Below are 17,111 nucleotides of genomic sequence, written 5' to 3' on the forward strand. Positions count from 1 at the left end.
ATGAGGATAGAATTTCCATATATTCTCTATTCAGCTTTCCATACTGTTAACATTTTGCATTATCATAGTACAGTTATCAAAACTAAGAAATTAACAGTAATGTAGTACTGTCAGCTAAACTATAGACTTTATTCACATTTCACCAATGTTATGTCACTGATAAGATTTTTCTAATCCAATATCCAGTTCAGTGTCTCGCATCATATTTAGTTGTCACATGTCCTTAGCTTTCTCTAATCTGTGATAATTCTTTGGTCTTTCATAACCTTGGCACTAATCAGATATTTTGTGCAATGTCTCTCAATATGGATTTGTCTAGTGTTTTCTCTTGATTAGATTCAGATTATGCATTTTTGGCAAGAATACCACAGAAGTGATGTGCCTTTCCAGTATGTCATAGCAGGGGCTACCTGAAATTAATATGTCTTTTTACTGATGATATTAACCTTGATCACTTGATTAAGGTGGCTTCTGCCAGGTTTTTCCACTGTGAAGTTATTTTTCTCCTTTTAAAGTAATATTAAATTAATTAAATAAGGAGGTCATTAGCCTGAGGAGGCTTTAATGCCTTAGGAGCCTAAATAAGCAAACTGAAACCTATACCTTTAATGCCTCAAGGTTAAGAAATCAAAACCTAAGGACAACCCATAACAAACAGCCACCTAGGCTTTCCTAAATAAGGCAGTTGCTTACACTGTAGCCAGGAAAATACTCTCCTTGCTTGGCTTCCACCTCTTCTCTATAAAAATCTCTTTCTTAGCTCCTGTGGGTAATGTAATAATGCCTCAGGTTATCTTTTAACATTAATAAATATCATAGTTCTATGGGTTATAATCTAATGTTATAGTTATTTTGTTGCTAAAATTGTTCCAGCTTTGAAAATTGGGAGGAAAATAAGAGTTTTGAAAAATAAATTGAGGCATATCACATTTTTAAGACTTTATTTGAGCAAAAATCAAATAGGGCAGCCTTGAACCGGAAGTCCTTGGGAGCCCTGTACGCACAAGAGTGAGAGGAGAGACTATTATAAAGCAGGCTCAGAAGCAAAGCAAGGAAGGTATTTGATTGGCTGTAGCTTAAGCAATTGCCTTATTTGGGAAAACCTAGGTGGCTGTTTGTGATAGGTTGTTCTTGGGTTTTTATTTCTTTTTTTTTTAATATTTATTTATTTATTTGGCTACGTCGGGTCTTAGTTGCAGCATGCAGGATCTTTTACTTGCGGCATGCAGGATCTTTTAGTTGTGGCACGTGGGATCTAGTTCCCTGACAAGGGATCGAACCCATGCCCCCTGCATTGGGAGCACGGAGTCTTAGCCACTGCACCACCAGGTAAGTCCTGGGTTTTGACTTCTTAATCTTGACACATTATAGGCATAGGTTTTGGTTTGCTTAAGTAAGTTTCTATGGTACTAGAAGCACCTCAGTCTAATGGCCTCCTTGTTTAATTTAACAGGAGCAAAAACAAATATATAAATATGTATAAATTATTATGTAGCTAAGTCTACATGACTGTAAAGAATGTTGCTCCCAACCTTACACTTAAAAATAAGGTGGAACAAACTGCAAGCTCTGGACATTTCTTGAAACAGAGCGCTCAGTTCAACCAGCTAACTCAAAATCTCAGGAAAGACCTGTGCCTACAGGGAAAGATGAGGTGTGAACACTAGCTTACATGGGGCAGACACCTCTGGAAATGGGTAAGAACATTTCAGCTACAATAGGCAACAAATTGGTAGAGGCCAGATGTGGGCAGGTAAGAATGGGGAGCCCCTTAGGGCAGCAAGTATAGGGGCAGCTTGAACTCTCTTGCAAACTTTTTCTCCATAGGCCCCACTTGATGAGAGCCCTGATAAAGCATCCCTCCTGGTACAGGCCTGGGAGGAGGAACAGCAGTTGTTATGGAAAGTGCACAAAATATTTCCTGGATCCTTCTCCTGTATCTTTGCTCTGTAACAAAAACCGTAAGTTTAGGAAGAGGGATTCCGTAAAATGTAGCCTATATGACACTGGTAAAAACCACTGAAGCGGGTGGTGGTGGTGGGATAAACTGGGAGATTGGGATTACATATATACACTAATATGTATAAAATAGATAACTAATAAGAACCTGCTATATAAAAATAATAAAATTTTTTTAAAAAAGGATAAAAAAAAAACAACACTGAAGCTGGGGGTAGGCAGAAAATAACTTGGTGGGAGGTCAGGGTTACATGCTGATCACAGAACTATGGAGGAGAGACAGGAGCACTTGTAAGACTCAGGCATACAGAGTCTGATTAGCCAAAGCCTAATTAGAATAATAGAGAACACCACTCCAATCCAGATCCCCACCCCTAGACTAATAAGGGTCTAATAAAAGTAGCAGTTGAATACTAATGAGAACCTCACAAGAGACGGACCCTCTAGAGGGGAAGACTGAAAGCTAAGGGTGGAGCAGACATTGAGGAAAACATCTGGTCCACCTGAGGGGGTGGTTATGCCTAGAGGAATTTGAAGCCTGTGGTGTACTTAGGGTAACCGTAGCAACAGTAAACCTTAAACCTGCCTAACATGTGATTAGATAAACACAACCCCTACTCTAGACACCTGGCCAAAGGAAAAGTCTGCTCATTACCAAGCATAGAAATTATTTGCCTCAGTTACTACTGTCCTACCCAAGATATCCAGATATTAATAAAACTATGAGTATGTGAAAATGCAAGAGAAAACAACATGTTGGAAAGAGATAAAGCAGCAGCAGTTGCAAGTGGAATGATCTGATGAGGAATTTAAAGTGACTGATTAATGTGTTAAAATCTGTATTAGTTATCTATGGCTGCCTAACATTATCACAAAATTTTAGCCTTTTAAAATACTAGTAAGCTTCCCAGAGGCCCCATTGTTTGAGAGAATTTGTGAAACCCAACCTTAATGTCTTCAAAGTGCTTTTCATTTGACTCTATTGAGGCATCAACTTTGATGTTTCTGAGGTCTTCAACAGAAGTTGTTACCTAGGCTTTATCTCCAGAGCTTGTTTTTCCTGGCAGTGTCCTGGTTTTGAAATCTACTCAGAAGACATTTCTTAATTTTAGCAGTTTTGCTATCTGGAGAGGCTGAGAATTTTTGAAACTATGAAAATCCTGCCTCATTTTGGTTTAATAGTCTTTCCTTCAACTTATCTCTCTCTTCTCCCAATTTACTGTAAACACCAGGAAGAAACCAGGCAGCACTTTCAACACTTTACTTGGAAATCTCCTTAGATTAGTTACCCAGTTCATTAGGCACGTTTCCTCCTTTCCACATTTCTAAGGATGTTGGTAAACTTCTGCCATCACCTGTAATACTTCTCCTTCCTACAATTTCCAGTTATGTCTTCCTGAGACTGAGTTTCTCAGTTCCTTGCTGACTATTGGCTAGAGGCCTCCCTTAGTTTCTTGTTTCAAGGGCCTATCCATATGGTAGATTACAACTTGGCAACTGGCTCCCATCAGAGTGAGCAAGAGCAAGCAAGACAGAAGTCACTATATTTTGGTAACCTAATTTCAGAAGTTACATTCAGTTAATTTTGGTACTCACTAGGTCAGCCCATACTCAAGGGGGGGGAATTAAAGAAGGACATGAATAGCAAGAGACAGGGATCACCAGGACCCATTTTAGAGGCTGGCTACCCCAATAACATTGTGATTTTCCTAAATTTACGTGTTCTGATATATTTTCTGTGATTCCTTAATATTGTCTACATAACAATCATATCATTGGCACATAAATTTTACTTCTTTCTTTCCAATCTGTATGCATTTTATTTTATTTTCTTGCATCATTGCACTGGCTAGGACCTCCAATCATTATTGAATAGAGGTAGTAAGAGTTGACACTCTTGCCTTATTCCTGAAGTACAAGGAAAGGGACAAAGTGCTCTTTTTTCATCCTCATAGATATGATACTGGAGGTTTTTCATGGATGTTCTTTATTCGACGGAAGAAGTTCCTTCAGTTCCTAGATTGTAGAAGAGTTTTTATTATGAATAGGGTGAAGTTTGACAAATGCCTTTTCTGCATTTAGAGATGATCATGTAAGATTTCTCCTTTATTCTATTAATATGGTGAATTATATCAGTTAATTTTCAACTCTTAAATAAATCTTGCCTTCCTGGGCTAAACTGAACTTGGATATATTTTCTTTTTGTAACACTGGATTTGCTTTGCTAATTGTTTTTTAGGATTTTTTCAGCTATATTTATTAGATAGATTGGACTATAATTTTTGTTTTCCATAAGTCCTTGTTAGATTTTGGTATTAAGATTATTATGGCTGCTTCATAAAATGAGTATATACTTGAACTGAAAGAAATAACCAGTGAGTATTAGAATGTTAACTTTTGGGGGGTTCAAATTTAAACATGAATTTAAATTATCAGACATCTCACAGCTTTAAGTATTATATATCATGCTGCCTCTTATGCTTTGTTCCTTGGAAAATGTGTTTTATTCTTAGGGCTTTTAAAGCAACATGTTTTTTTATAGTTTTCTCTATACCTGATCTTTCTTCCTGTATTCAGATTCATTTTTGTCATTTCCATTTTTGATGTCTTAACTATTATATTAATTTTAGGGGAAATCATGCATTCCACCTTTCATCTCAGACTTCTTATTTCAGGTATAGTTGATGTACAATATTGTATAAGTTTCAGATGTACAACATGTTATTTGTGTTCTTTTTGATGGTAGCCATTCCGACAGGTGTGAGGTGATATCTTATTGTTGTTTTAACTTGCATTTCCCTGATGATTAACAATGTTGAGCATCTTTTCATGTGCCTGTAAGTCATCTGTATGTCTTCTTTGGAAAAATGTCTATTCAGATCTCCTGCCCATTTTTTAATCAGGTTGTTTGCTTTTTTGATGTTGAGTTGTATAAGCTGTTTATACATTTTGAATATTAACCCCTTATCAGTCATATCATTTGCAAATATTTTCTCCCATTCGGTAGGTTGTCTTTTCGTTTTGTAGATGGTTTCCTTTGCTGTGCAAAAGCTTTTAAGTTTAATTAGGTCCCGTTTGTTTATTTTTGCTTCTGTTTCTTTTGCTTTAGGGGATAGATCCGTAAATATTGTTACGATTTATGTCAAAGAGTGTTGCGCCTGTATTTTCTTCTAGGAGTTTTATGGTTTCTGGTGTTACATTTAGGTCTTTAATCCACTTTGAGTTTATTTTTCTGTATGGTGTTAGAGAATGTTCTAATTTCATTCTTTTACATGTAGTTGTCCAGTTTTCCTAGCACCATTTACTGAAGAGACTGTTTTTTCTCCATTGTATATTCTTGCCTCCTTTGTTGTAGATGAATTGACCATAAGTGCATGGGTTTATTTCTGGACTCTTTATTCTGTTCCTTTGATCTATGTGTCTTTTTTTATTCCAGCACCACACTGTTTTGATTAGTGCAGCTATGTAGTGTAGTCTGAAGTAAGGGAGTGTGATTCCTCCAGCTCTGTTCTTCCTTTTCAAGATTGTTTTGGCTATTCGGGGTCTTTTGTGTTTCCATACATTTTTTAAAATTATTTGTTCTAATTCTGTGAAAATGTCCTTTGTATTTTGATAGGGATTGCATTGAATCTGTAAATTGCCTTGGGTAGTATGGTCATTTTAACAATATTAATTCTTCCAATCCACGAACACAGCATACCTTTCCATCTGTTTGTGTTCTCAATTTCTTTCATCAGTGTCTTATTGTTTTCCGAGGACAGGTCTTTTACCTCTTTAGGTTGGTTTATTCCTGGGTTTTTTATTCTTTTTGATGCAATTGTAAATGGAATTTTTTCCTTATTTTCTCTTTCTGATAGTTCATTGTTTGTGTATAGAAATGTGACATATTTCTGAATATTAATTTTGTATCTTGCAACTTTACCAAACTCATTGATGAGGTTTAGTAGTTTTTTGGTGGTGTCTTTAGGATTTTCTATATATAGTATCATATCATCTGCAAACAGTGACAGTTTTACTTCTTTCTTCCCAATTTTCATTCCTTTGATTTATTTTTCAGTTTTTTTAAAGTGTATTCACAGAGTTGTGCAGTCATCACCACAGTCAATTTTAGAACATTCTCATTACATCAGAATGAAATCCTGTACCCATTAGCAGTCACTCCTCACTTCTCACCAACCTTCCTGTCCCTAGACAACCACTCTTTAGTTTTGTCTCAATGAATTTGCCTATTTTGGATATTTCATGTACATGGAAATATATAATATGTAGTCTTTTTAAACTAGTTTCTTTAACTTAGCATGATAATTTCAAGGTTTATTTCTGTGGTAGCATGTATTAGTATCTCATTTCTATTTATTGCCAAATAATATTAAATTTTATAGGCAGTACCACATTTAACTTATCTATTCATTTATTGATGGCATTTGGGTTATTTATACTTTTTGATTATTATGGAAAATGCTGCTGTGAACATATATGTGTAAGTTTTTGTGTGGACATACATTTTCATTTCTCTTGGTACATGTCTAGGAATGCTGGGTCAAATAGTAACTCTGTTTAACTTTTTGAGGAACTGCCAGACTGTTTTCCAGAGAGGCTGCACCGTTTTATGTTTCCACCAGAAATCTATGAAGGTTCTTATCTGTCCTTTTACATAATGGCTAACGATGTTGAACATCTTTCCATGTACTTTTTGGCTATTTGTGTAACTTCTTTGAAGAAATATCTATTCACATCCTTTTAAATTGGGTTGTCTTTTTTTATTTAATATTTATTTATTTATTGGCTGTGTTGGGTCTTCGTTGCTGTGTGCAGGCTTTCTTTAGTTGCGGCGAGCGGGGGCTACTCTTCGTTGCGGTGCACAGGCTTCTTGTTGCAATGGTTTCTCTTGTTGCAGAGCACAGGCTCTAGGCATGCAGGCTTCAGTAGTTGTGACACCCAGGCTCAGTAGTTGTGGCACATGGGCTCTAGAGTGCAGGCTCAGTAGTTGTGGCAACATGGGCTTAGTTGCTCCGCAGCATGTGGGGTCTTCCTGGACCAGAGTTCGAATCCATGTCCCCTGCATTGGCAGGCGGATTCTTAACCACTGTGCCACCAGGGAAGTCCGGGTTGTCTTTTTATTGTCGAGTTCTCAGTGTTCTTTATATATTCCATTTACAAGTCCTTTATCAGATATATTATTTGCAAAAATTTGATCCCATTCTGTGCATTGTTTTTTCACTTTCTTGATGGTGTCATTTGAAGCACAAATGTTTTTAAATTTTGATGAAGTCCAATTTATTTTTGTTGTTGTTGCTTGTGTTTTTGGTGTCATATCTAAGAAACCATTGCCTAATTCAAGGTTGTGAAGATTTATACCCATGTTTTCTTCCAAGAGTTTATAGTTTTAGCTGTCACATTTTGGTCTTCAATTCATTTAGAGTTAATTTTTGTAAATGCTGTGAGTTATAGGGGCCCAACTTCATTCTTTTGCATGTGGATAGCAAGTTGTCCCTGCACTGCATGTTGAAAAGACTGTTCTTTCCCTTTGATTTTCTTGTTACCCTGGTTGAAAAATCAATTTATTATAAAAATGAGTGTTTATTTATGTTTAATTCATCTATATGTCTGTCTTTATGCCAGTACCACACTCTCTTGATTTTTGTAGTAGGTTTTAAAATTGGCAAGGGTGAGATCCCCATTTTTTTCTCCTTTTTCAGGAATATTTTAGGTATTCTGAGTCCCTTTCATTTCCATATGAGTTTTAGGATTGGATCAATTTGTCAATTTCTGCAAATAAACCTGCTGAGATTTTAATGGAGATTGAGTTGAATCTGAAGATCAATGTGGGGAGTACTGCCATCTTAACAATATTAAGTCTTCCGGTCATGAACATGGAATGTCTTTCCATTAATACAGGTGTTTAATTTCTTTCAACAATGTTTTTATAGTTTTCAGTGTCTTGCTTCTTCTGTTGCAAAACTTCCAAGCAAGTCTTGCAAGTTTTCAAGTCTTGCTTCTTCTGTTGAATTTATTCCTTTGTATTTTATTTTTCTTGATGCAGACGTACATGGAATTGTTTCCTTAATTTCTTTTGGGGGTTGTTCACTGTCATTGTATAAACATACAGTTGACTTTTATATATTAATCTTTTATCCTGTAACCTTGCTGAACTCCTTTATTAGTTGTAATAGTTTTTAAGTGGATGTTTTAGAATTTCTGTATACAAAATTGTGTCATGTAAAATAGAGATGGTTTGACTTCTTTCTTTAGAATCTAGATACCTTTTATTTCTTTTCCCTACCTAATTGCCCTGACTATAATCTCTAATACAAAGTTGACTTGCAGTGGCGAGAGCAGACATCCTTGTCTTGTTTGTGATCACAGGGGGAAAGCACTTAGTCTTTCACCATTAAATATGGTATTAGATGTGGGTTTTTCATAGATGGCCTTTTTCAGGTTGAGGAAGTTTCCTTTTCTTCCTATTTACTGAGGGTTTTTTTTTTTTTTAATCATGAATCATTGTTGGATTTTTTTCAAACACTTTTCTGCATCTATTTGGATGATCATGTGGTTTTTGTCCTTTATTTTATTGATATGGTATATTACATTAATTGATGTTTGATTATTAAACCAACTTTTCATTCCTGGGTTAAATCCCAATTAGGCATGATGTATAATCCTTTTTTTTTTTTTTTTTTTTTTAATGTTCCTGGATTGTGCTTGCTGGTATTTTGTTGAGGATTTTTGCATCTACATTCATTTGCTGTTGTTTTGTAGTTCTTAGAGCTCTTTTGACATAGATTGCTGTGTTTCTCATTTCTTAAAGCACCTGTGTTCCTTTAGACAGTACATTTTAAATTACAATCAAATGTTAAAATTTGTAAAGAGGGCATTAAGATGATTTCACTGCCATATATATATATTTATATAAATATATTTTTTTAACCATGAAAGCTCTTCTTTTTCACCATGCATTTACATTTGCTTAAAAACAATATCTCCCTTTCTGTCGGCTAGATGTCCTGTGAAATCCAGGACATCTAATCTCTCTAAATCTTATCCACTAAGTTAATATTGAGAATTTATAGAATGCTACCAGCATTCTCTGCTTCCAAATGTGAGATATCAATCAGGGAAAGAAATTTATCTGGTTGACCATTGGTGAGCTGCAATTAATTCTCTTTGGGATAGAAGCTTCGTTGCCTTGACCTTGTCTTTCACATTAGAAAGACATTTCTGGAGTACCTAGAAGAACATTGGGGGTATGCAAAGCCATAAAATAAATCTCTTCCTAGAACATTAGTTTTACTAAAAAGTTTAGAATAGATGGGTATGGGGAAACTTTTTATATTAAAAGAGAAAGGATTGCTTTATGGAGAAAAATACAGAATGTGCAGGGATGTTTAAGCTAAAACATAAGCCTTCAAGGAAACTCAGGTTTTTTGCCATGGTTTTCAGCCCAACCACCCAACTCCAAGTGTATGAATTCTCTTTCCTGGTTAGATAAGAGTACAGTTTGTGGACATTATTGAGAAATACTCTGAGATGTTAAATAAATGCTGAAATGATTATTTCTTTATGAACAGACTATTGTCCTCCTTGTAAATAATTAACAAACCAACACTGGGAATATCCTCTTGACCAGAGTTTTCAACTTTTCTGTCCTATTAGTCAAATATTTCCCTTTTTTGTGTTTACATTCTCATTTTGTTAACTAGCTTATTGCTGTACCCTAAATGAGATAGAGGATTAGGTATTTTTATGTTACTTTGTGGTCTGAGAATGCTTTGATAAAAAATGTAGATCATGATACCAGATAATTTCTCATACATACACCTCATGGGAAATATTATTGAACATAAATTAAACAGGAAGACATATTTCAGAGTGGATATAAAATCTTGAGTTTGTTTTATTGGCAAGTCCTTTGCATTTAAAGGATGTATTAATATACTTGCTCCTATTAACTATGCTAATAGGCCACAGAGAAGCCATGCATATCTTTAGATAGGCCTATAGAAGTGTTGCCTTTTGTGCTTAACACAGCTTGTTAAGTTTATAGCCTTCCAGAGCATAATAATTGCTAACGGGTAGTCTAATCATAGCAGCATAACAGAAAAGATTTTCTTTTTTTTTAAAAAAAACCCTGTTTAAATAGTGTAGCAACAAAATTTTCAAATATCTCTAGAAACTAAATTTAGGAAAGAGTGGTTCTTCTGGATAGAGCACTTTAAGTTCTGGGAGAAGCTCATCATAGCCACTGGCATTATTGAATATATGTACAAGCATTTTTTGCCGTCAGTGATCCCTAGAGTTTTCATGGATTTTCTTCAGGTTTGACAAAGGGAGTAAGTAAATGCTGGGGTATATGTTTTGACCTGGCAGTCTCTAGACATACTTTCTGCATTTACTTTAATGTTAGGTAAATGTGGCAGTGTACTTTGTTGTTACTGTTTTTATGACCTTGGAAGCCTTGCTTTCTTGAACAAACAAATCTTTGGGTCATTCCTCATATTTATATGGCTTTTATGAATGGAATTGAAATGACAGGGGCCATTGTGAGGTTCCTTTTGGATATCCCATAACTGGATAAACTTACTGTGATTATTTTTTCCTATAGTAGGCATTCAGTTAATATTTTTTAATAAGTAAATGAAAATAAATCTTCTCTTATCTGCTTATGGATTTTCCTCTTCAGTCTCATCTTTAAGATTTGACCAATCTAAACAGGGAGAGAATTTGCCATATATTTTCTCACCTTAACAGTGTTTATTCTCTCCTTACAATATATAGCATTACCTATTACATCTTTCTTTTATGCATAATCCTACAGATTCATCACTTCTTTTGTTTTACATTAACCTCATGCGAAATTTTGCATTGTTACACTTTTTAATATTTCTCTTGTCATCCTCTCCCACTGCCTCTTTTAGCCTATGGCTGTAGCTTTTGCATAGATTACGGTATTGTATGCCTTGTACCCTGACCAGATGTTTGTTAACTTCTTTCTTATTTCTTTACAAATGCTCTCCATATTTGTAAAGGACATATATATAGTTCCAGTATGTTTATAGTATAGTAAAGGAAATTATAGAACTTAAGCTGGAAAGAATTTTAAAATTGTCTAGTCTAGCCTTGTTTGTTTACAAGTGGGAGTAATGATGCCCAGAGAAATAAGCATGCTTTGCCACAGTCATCATATGTATGTGGTGTTCTGATTTACAGTTTGGGGGTGTACTTGATCTGGAACAGTTTCCTAGCAAAGGTGTTTCAGAAGCCGGTTGATAGATTGAAGAGGAGCGATTTGGATGATAGAATTAATTAATGGTTCAAATGTTTGACACTTTTAGAAAAAACTTAAGAGGCAGTGGGGAATTATTGTGAAAGATGTTAGTACAAATGTGGTTGAGGATAATGACAAGAAAAGTGAAGGCATTGTAAAAAGATGGCAACAAGGGAGCAGGCTAACCTGAGACCAGATTACAAATCCTCTACGTATGTGTATATTTGTTCTTTGTTTAGTTGTGTTGATTCCTTGTAATTGTATCAGTATTAGAGATTATGCTCGTAGAAAGAAGGTCCTGAGTCCCAAACATGAGCCTAGTATTATGCCAAATGTAAATAATAGGAGCCGGGAAAATGATTTGAATGTCATGATAAGCAAGAAAAAATAAAGCTATTTTTTGAACATTACTATATGTCATGCACTTTCACACAAATTAATTCAAAGACAAGATGCAATCAACTCTTGAACATTCAAAATTCTAATTTTCATTCTGTTATTTCATTGATCTTAATATCCCCACCAGAAAGCTAGCAACAAAGGAAAGGCTGTGGAGTTCGTGTTATTCAGAAATTGCTCTGGTGGAGTACAGGTGTGGGAGGAAATAAATTTAGATGCTCAAAGAAAAGATTCGGCTTCCCTGTGGATTTCACTAACACATATCCCTGTGTGATCTTATAGAATAAAATGTGTTGTACTCTCTTTGGAGAATTAATCACCAGTGACAGAAATTCAGAGCCAACATCTCTGTTCACAGAGTAACATGAAAATTAGGGTTGTCATTTTAAGGTAAGTTTTAATGTTGTTTAGGTTTTTTTTTTCCCCCCCTCTGTGCTCTTATCAGAAACCACCCATTTTTGATAGGATTGAGTTGGAATACCTTTCAGAGTTAAGCATTAAAGATACATATTTTTGGTCAGTGTTTTTTACTTTATAATCCCTTTTTGAACTAAGAATAAATGTGCAAACCTTTTTTTATCTTAATGCCATTTAAAAATTCCTGTCCAGTTATTTATATGCTACTGAGGATTGCAGGGTATTAGTACCAGGAAAAAGTAAAATCACCTATGTATGTTTAATGCAATATATATATATATTTTTTAATTAATTAATTAATTAATTAATTTAATTTTGGCTGTGTTGGGTCTTCGTTTCTGTGCGAGGGCTTTCTCTAGTTGCGGCAAGCGGGGGCCACTCTTCATCGCGGTGCGTGGGCCTCTCACTGTCGTGGCCTCTCTTGCCGCGGAGCACAAGGTCCAGATGCGCAGGCTCAGTAGTTGTGGCTCACGGGCCCAGTTGCTCCGCGGCATGTGGGATCTTCCCAGACCAGGGCTCGAACCCGTGTCCCCTGCATTAACAGGCAGATTCTCAACCACTGCGCCACCAGGGAAGCCCTTAATGCAATATTTAAGCGATATATATGTTGTTTATTTTATTGACAGGATTTAAATAGAAGTATGAAAAAGATCTAAATCAAAATAAATTGTGCCTTATTTGATAATGAAGAGATGAAACCTTTGTTTTAAAAATTGGATATTTTTCTGTCCTGGATCATAATTGGGAACCCATAAAGTATAGGACTTTCCATATTTAAGACAATTCTGATTATTGCAAAAATTCTTGATGTAAAAACCACATGCATATTTTATTACAAAGGTATGGAATATTGCCTTGTGAAAGATTAATTTTAAAAAATTCAAAAAACATGAAGTATCCCTGAAGAAACCAGCATACCTCTGGAATAAATCTAGTTTTGGTAAACCACAGCTGTAGGCACATATTTTACTTTATTCTCATGGGCATTTTCTTTTCACTTGTATTTTTTTCAGAGTAAGTGAGGAAAAGGAAGTAACAGAAGAAAGACTCAAAGCTGAGCAGGAATCATTTGAGAAGAAGATCAGGCAGTTGGAAGAACAGAATGAACTGATCAAAAAAGAAAGGGAAGATATCCTTTTTGAAAGTCCTCTTTTTTAACGTGCAGAAAGTTTGACTCTTTCATGAAGAAAATGTAAACTCCAGAGAAATAATTGTTCTAATTTATAACAGAGAGTAAATCTGCATGGGCTGCCATTTTTAGGCAGTCAGAACGACACTTAACAGCATGTGTTGTTGCTTCCTTTGTGCTTGATACAGTCGTCCAGCTGTTCCACTGCTGCTATTATACTATGGAGCACACATTTGTCAATTCAAAGAGACAATAAGAAATTTGGGCATTAAAATGTAGTGTTGGAACTTTATTAAATTCCGTTCCACTACTGTAATTGAGCCTGAACCCTCTTTGTCTTTGGTATTCTTTCTCGCTAAAGCTTTGACAGTTCTAAGGAATTCTATTCTGAAATCATAAAAATAAAAAAAATCAGTTGTAACTTATAGATGTTGTAATTGATAAATGTTTCTACTGCAACATAATACCACCAAACTATTCTCATGAAAGAGAAAACTGTTGGGTTTAGAATTAGAGAGAGGGTTATGTGTGTGTGAGTGTAAATATGTATAATTTCATTATTTGTAAGAAAGTAAAATTAAAAATGGTGTTTTAACTTAAGAATTGTACTTTAGGGGATATGTGAGTTGAAATAAGCATATTTCTGAAGTTTGTTTTGACTGGGTAGATACTTATCTTTGGGTGTTTTTTGCAGTGACATTGGTATAAAAGAGAAGTGACTGTGCCTAAAGTTAGGATGCTGGATCTGCCAGCTAAAGGAGTACGTGAATGCTTAAAGGAACGATTGTCCTTATTGTCAGTAGCATCATTTACTTGATTTTTTTTTTTTTAGATTTTTTTTTGATGTGGACCATTTTTTAAGTCTTTATTGAATTTGTTACAATATTGCTTCTGTTTTATGTTTTGGTTTCTTGGCCCCAAGGCATGTGGGATCTTAGCTCCCCGACCAGGGATTGAACCCACACCCCCTGCAGTGGAAGGTAAAATCTTAACCACTGGACCACCAGGGAAGTCCCCCATTTACTTGATTTTAATAATTTTTTTGAAGATTCTTTGAGTGTCAAAAATGATCATATATTGACAGTAACTATACCTTTGTGAAAACCAGGGAAATAGAAGCATAAAGATAAATGAATTCACTGGAAAAAAAAGCACAAAAAATAACCATAAAAATTGAGTTCTGAACTTGTGTTTTTCAAACAGTGGGAGTGCGTGATTGCAAATTAATAGAATCAGAATTCTCCGATTTGATTTGTGGAGTAGAACATTTGTTAGTTTTATGGGCCCCACAGTTCGAAAGGAGTACTTTTTCAATTTTTTTTTCTATATTTCTTTAGCATTTGAATAATCATCTTGGGCCTTCTCTTTTCTTTGCTTTCATTGACTTTATTGCGCTGGGTTGTCAACTCTCAGGCTACGCCCCCCACCTCTGTGATTTTCTTCTTGCTACTTTTCTCTCTTGGTTAAAATAGCACTGTTTAGTCAGAATTCACAACTGTGCTCAGCCAGTGTTAGTCTTTCACTTTGCAAAAGGAATAGTGACTCAGGACCCTAGCACTTTCAAGAAAAGGTGGACTAGGAATGCTTTTATTTGTAACAGAAGTTCACTTTACAGGGTCTATTTCTTTGCACATAACAATTCTGGAGATAAGTGGCCTCTGGCATTGGTTCAGTGGCTTAAAGTTTCCAGTGCTGGGTCCGTACAGTTCTCTTAGCTTCTTCTAATGGTTGCAGGATTCCAGGTTTCAAGATGGTTGCTCCAATTCCAGGTATTAACATTTGCATTAAGGCAGAAAGGGGAAGGAAGACGTGCTGGTAGTTGTGACTCCCTGTCCTTTTTCATAAATACATAAAATCTTTCCCAGGGCATTTCCCTCGACTCTGCCCCCCAGCAGTCTTTCATGAGATATTTATTGTCCTGAACTTTATCACATGGGCATGCTAATCTGCAAGGGAGGCTGAGGAAGTGAGCGTTTAGCTTATCCAATTTAGACAGTGGCAGGCAGCAGGGAAGGGGATTGGAAATGAAGTCAGCCTCCAACTCTGGTAACAGAAGTAGGGGAGATTGAAATCACTTTTTAAAAAATTTTTTTATAATTTTTATTTTTTTGCCTGCTCCATGTGGCATGTGGGATCTTAGTTCCACGACCAGGGATCGAACCCATGCCCCCTGCATTGGGAGCATGGAGTCTTAACCACTGGACCGCCAGGGAAGTCCCTGAAATCACTTTTTAAATACAGAGGAGGTGGTGATACCTTGATCTTCCCGAAACAAGATAAATAAATAAATATTATGTCAAGTGGAATTGGGGTGAGTTGGAGAAATAAGGTGAGAGAGGGAGGAGGTAGCAGACAATTTAGAAATCCTGGCCACGGTTAGAGTGCGGCCTTATTTATCTGTATGCTTAACAAAAACGTGTGGCTGTCTGATAAAGCAGAATTTAACTTTGGTGGACTGTTACATTTAGCACTCTTCTGGATCAAGATTAATTGTATTTAGTGTCGAAGCAGTCTGAACTCAGCATGGTTATGGACAGAATAGTTTCTTCTATCAGGGTGAATGTTAAGATACCCCCAGGTGATTGTAGTGACACAGTTTTTCCTGTTTTCGTAGAACATAGGTCAGCAAACTACTGCCATGGGCCAGATCTATCAGGGTGCCAGCTAAGTGCCGCCACACACATTCATTTATGTATATTCTGTGGCTGTTCTTGCGCTACAGCTGCAAGTGGTGCAGTTGCAACAAAGACCCTGTGGCCTACATAGCCCGAAATATTTACTATCTGGCCCTCAGCAGAAAAGTTTTCTCGCCCCCATCTACCTTATAAGATTAAAGTAAAGGAAAAGGCATGTAAATAAGTCAAAGACTTAGACATGTGTTGTAGTTAGACCTATTTTGCATTTGGTATAAAAGGATTTGGTTTGAGCATTTATTATTATTATTGTGAGTGAAGATTGGAGTAAATGTTAGACCATGTTCAAAAATTAAAATGGTTTAGTTAGTATAATTGGTTTAAGATTTTTTGAATCACCTAAAGATAAGTGGTATTCGTAGAACTTGTCAAAGAAAAGAGAATGGAAGATATGATTAAAAAACAGTGACATCCATGGTTTGTATTCCAAGTAGATTGCTCAAGTACAAATCTCCTTTACCAGTATAAACTTGTCAAAGGTTAATATAGATGATTTTATAGTACATAAAACTCTGTAAAACTTAGAAACATAAAACAAGGATATGATTTAAAACAATACAGTTTTAACTACAGATACATTAACCTCTCGTACATGAATGATTCAGACTCATATACATGAAATCAGATAATTTCAAATTATTTTAAAGCCTGTTTCTGTGTGAGGAACTATATGGATTCTGATTTTTGGCATTTTAAAGGTGTGTTATCCTAATTTATGGGTGTTTTGTTTTTAAAATTCTAATAACGGGATTTATTGATCAACTGTATGAACCCAGACCAGTCCAGTCCCTTAGTAGAAAAGAGTAAAGATATTTTACATATTTGCATTTGGATCAGGCTTCTGAAGGATTTGTTCTTACACTAAGTAGAGAATTTATTACTAAAACATAAAAATCCTTGGTAGTTTTCAGTCTTCGAACAAAGAAAGCTTATTTCTTGAGAAATTAACTACATAAATGAATATGCCATTTACAAAGCCAAGCAATCTGATGAACCTAGTAGATTTTTGCCTAGCTAAATGAGTATGAATGGAGAGATAAATCTGAAATGTAGAGAGAAATATGCCCAATAGGAATAATTCTAAAACATGTTAGCATGTAATAGTATAAGACACAGGATGTAGCCATTACAAAAGTTGATTAATGTTTGAGCTGATTGTATTTCCAGAACATAGGTCTCAGGTCAGGATGGCATCAAAAGCTTACAGAAGGAAAGTAAAGTTTGATATTTTCTGATTTCACTGTTTTAA

The 17,111-nt window shown here is 35.5% G+C and overlaps 1 protein-coding gene across 6 annotated transcripts in view; it reads left to right on the forward strand.

Annotated features, from left to right (window-relative positions):
- Window positions 1–17,111, forward strand: part of KIAA1328 (KIAA1328 ortholog) — a 367,487-nt gene that overhangs the window by 51,481 nt on the left and 298,895 nt on the right. For all 6 annotated transcript variants that reach the window (XM_036822916.1, XM_036822915.1, XM_036822920.1 and 3 more), the window contains one exon: window positions 13,054–13,169. In XM_036822916.1, coding sequence (XP_036678811.1) covers window positions 13,054–13,169 — 116 coding nt within the window. The remainder of the gene's footprint in view (window positions 1–13,053; window positions 13,170–17,111) is intronic.

Source organism: Balaenoptera musculus, chromosome 14, assembly GCF_009873245.2.
Source record: "Balaenoptera musculus isolate JJ_BM4_2016_0621 chromosome 14, mBalMus1.pri.v3, whole genome shotgun sequence".
NCBI classification, from domain to species: Eukaryota; Metazoa; Chordata; class Mammalia; order Artiodactyla; family Balaenopteridae; genus Balaenoptera; species Balaenoptera musculus.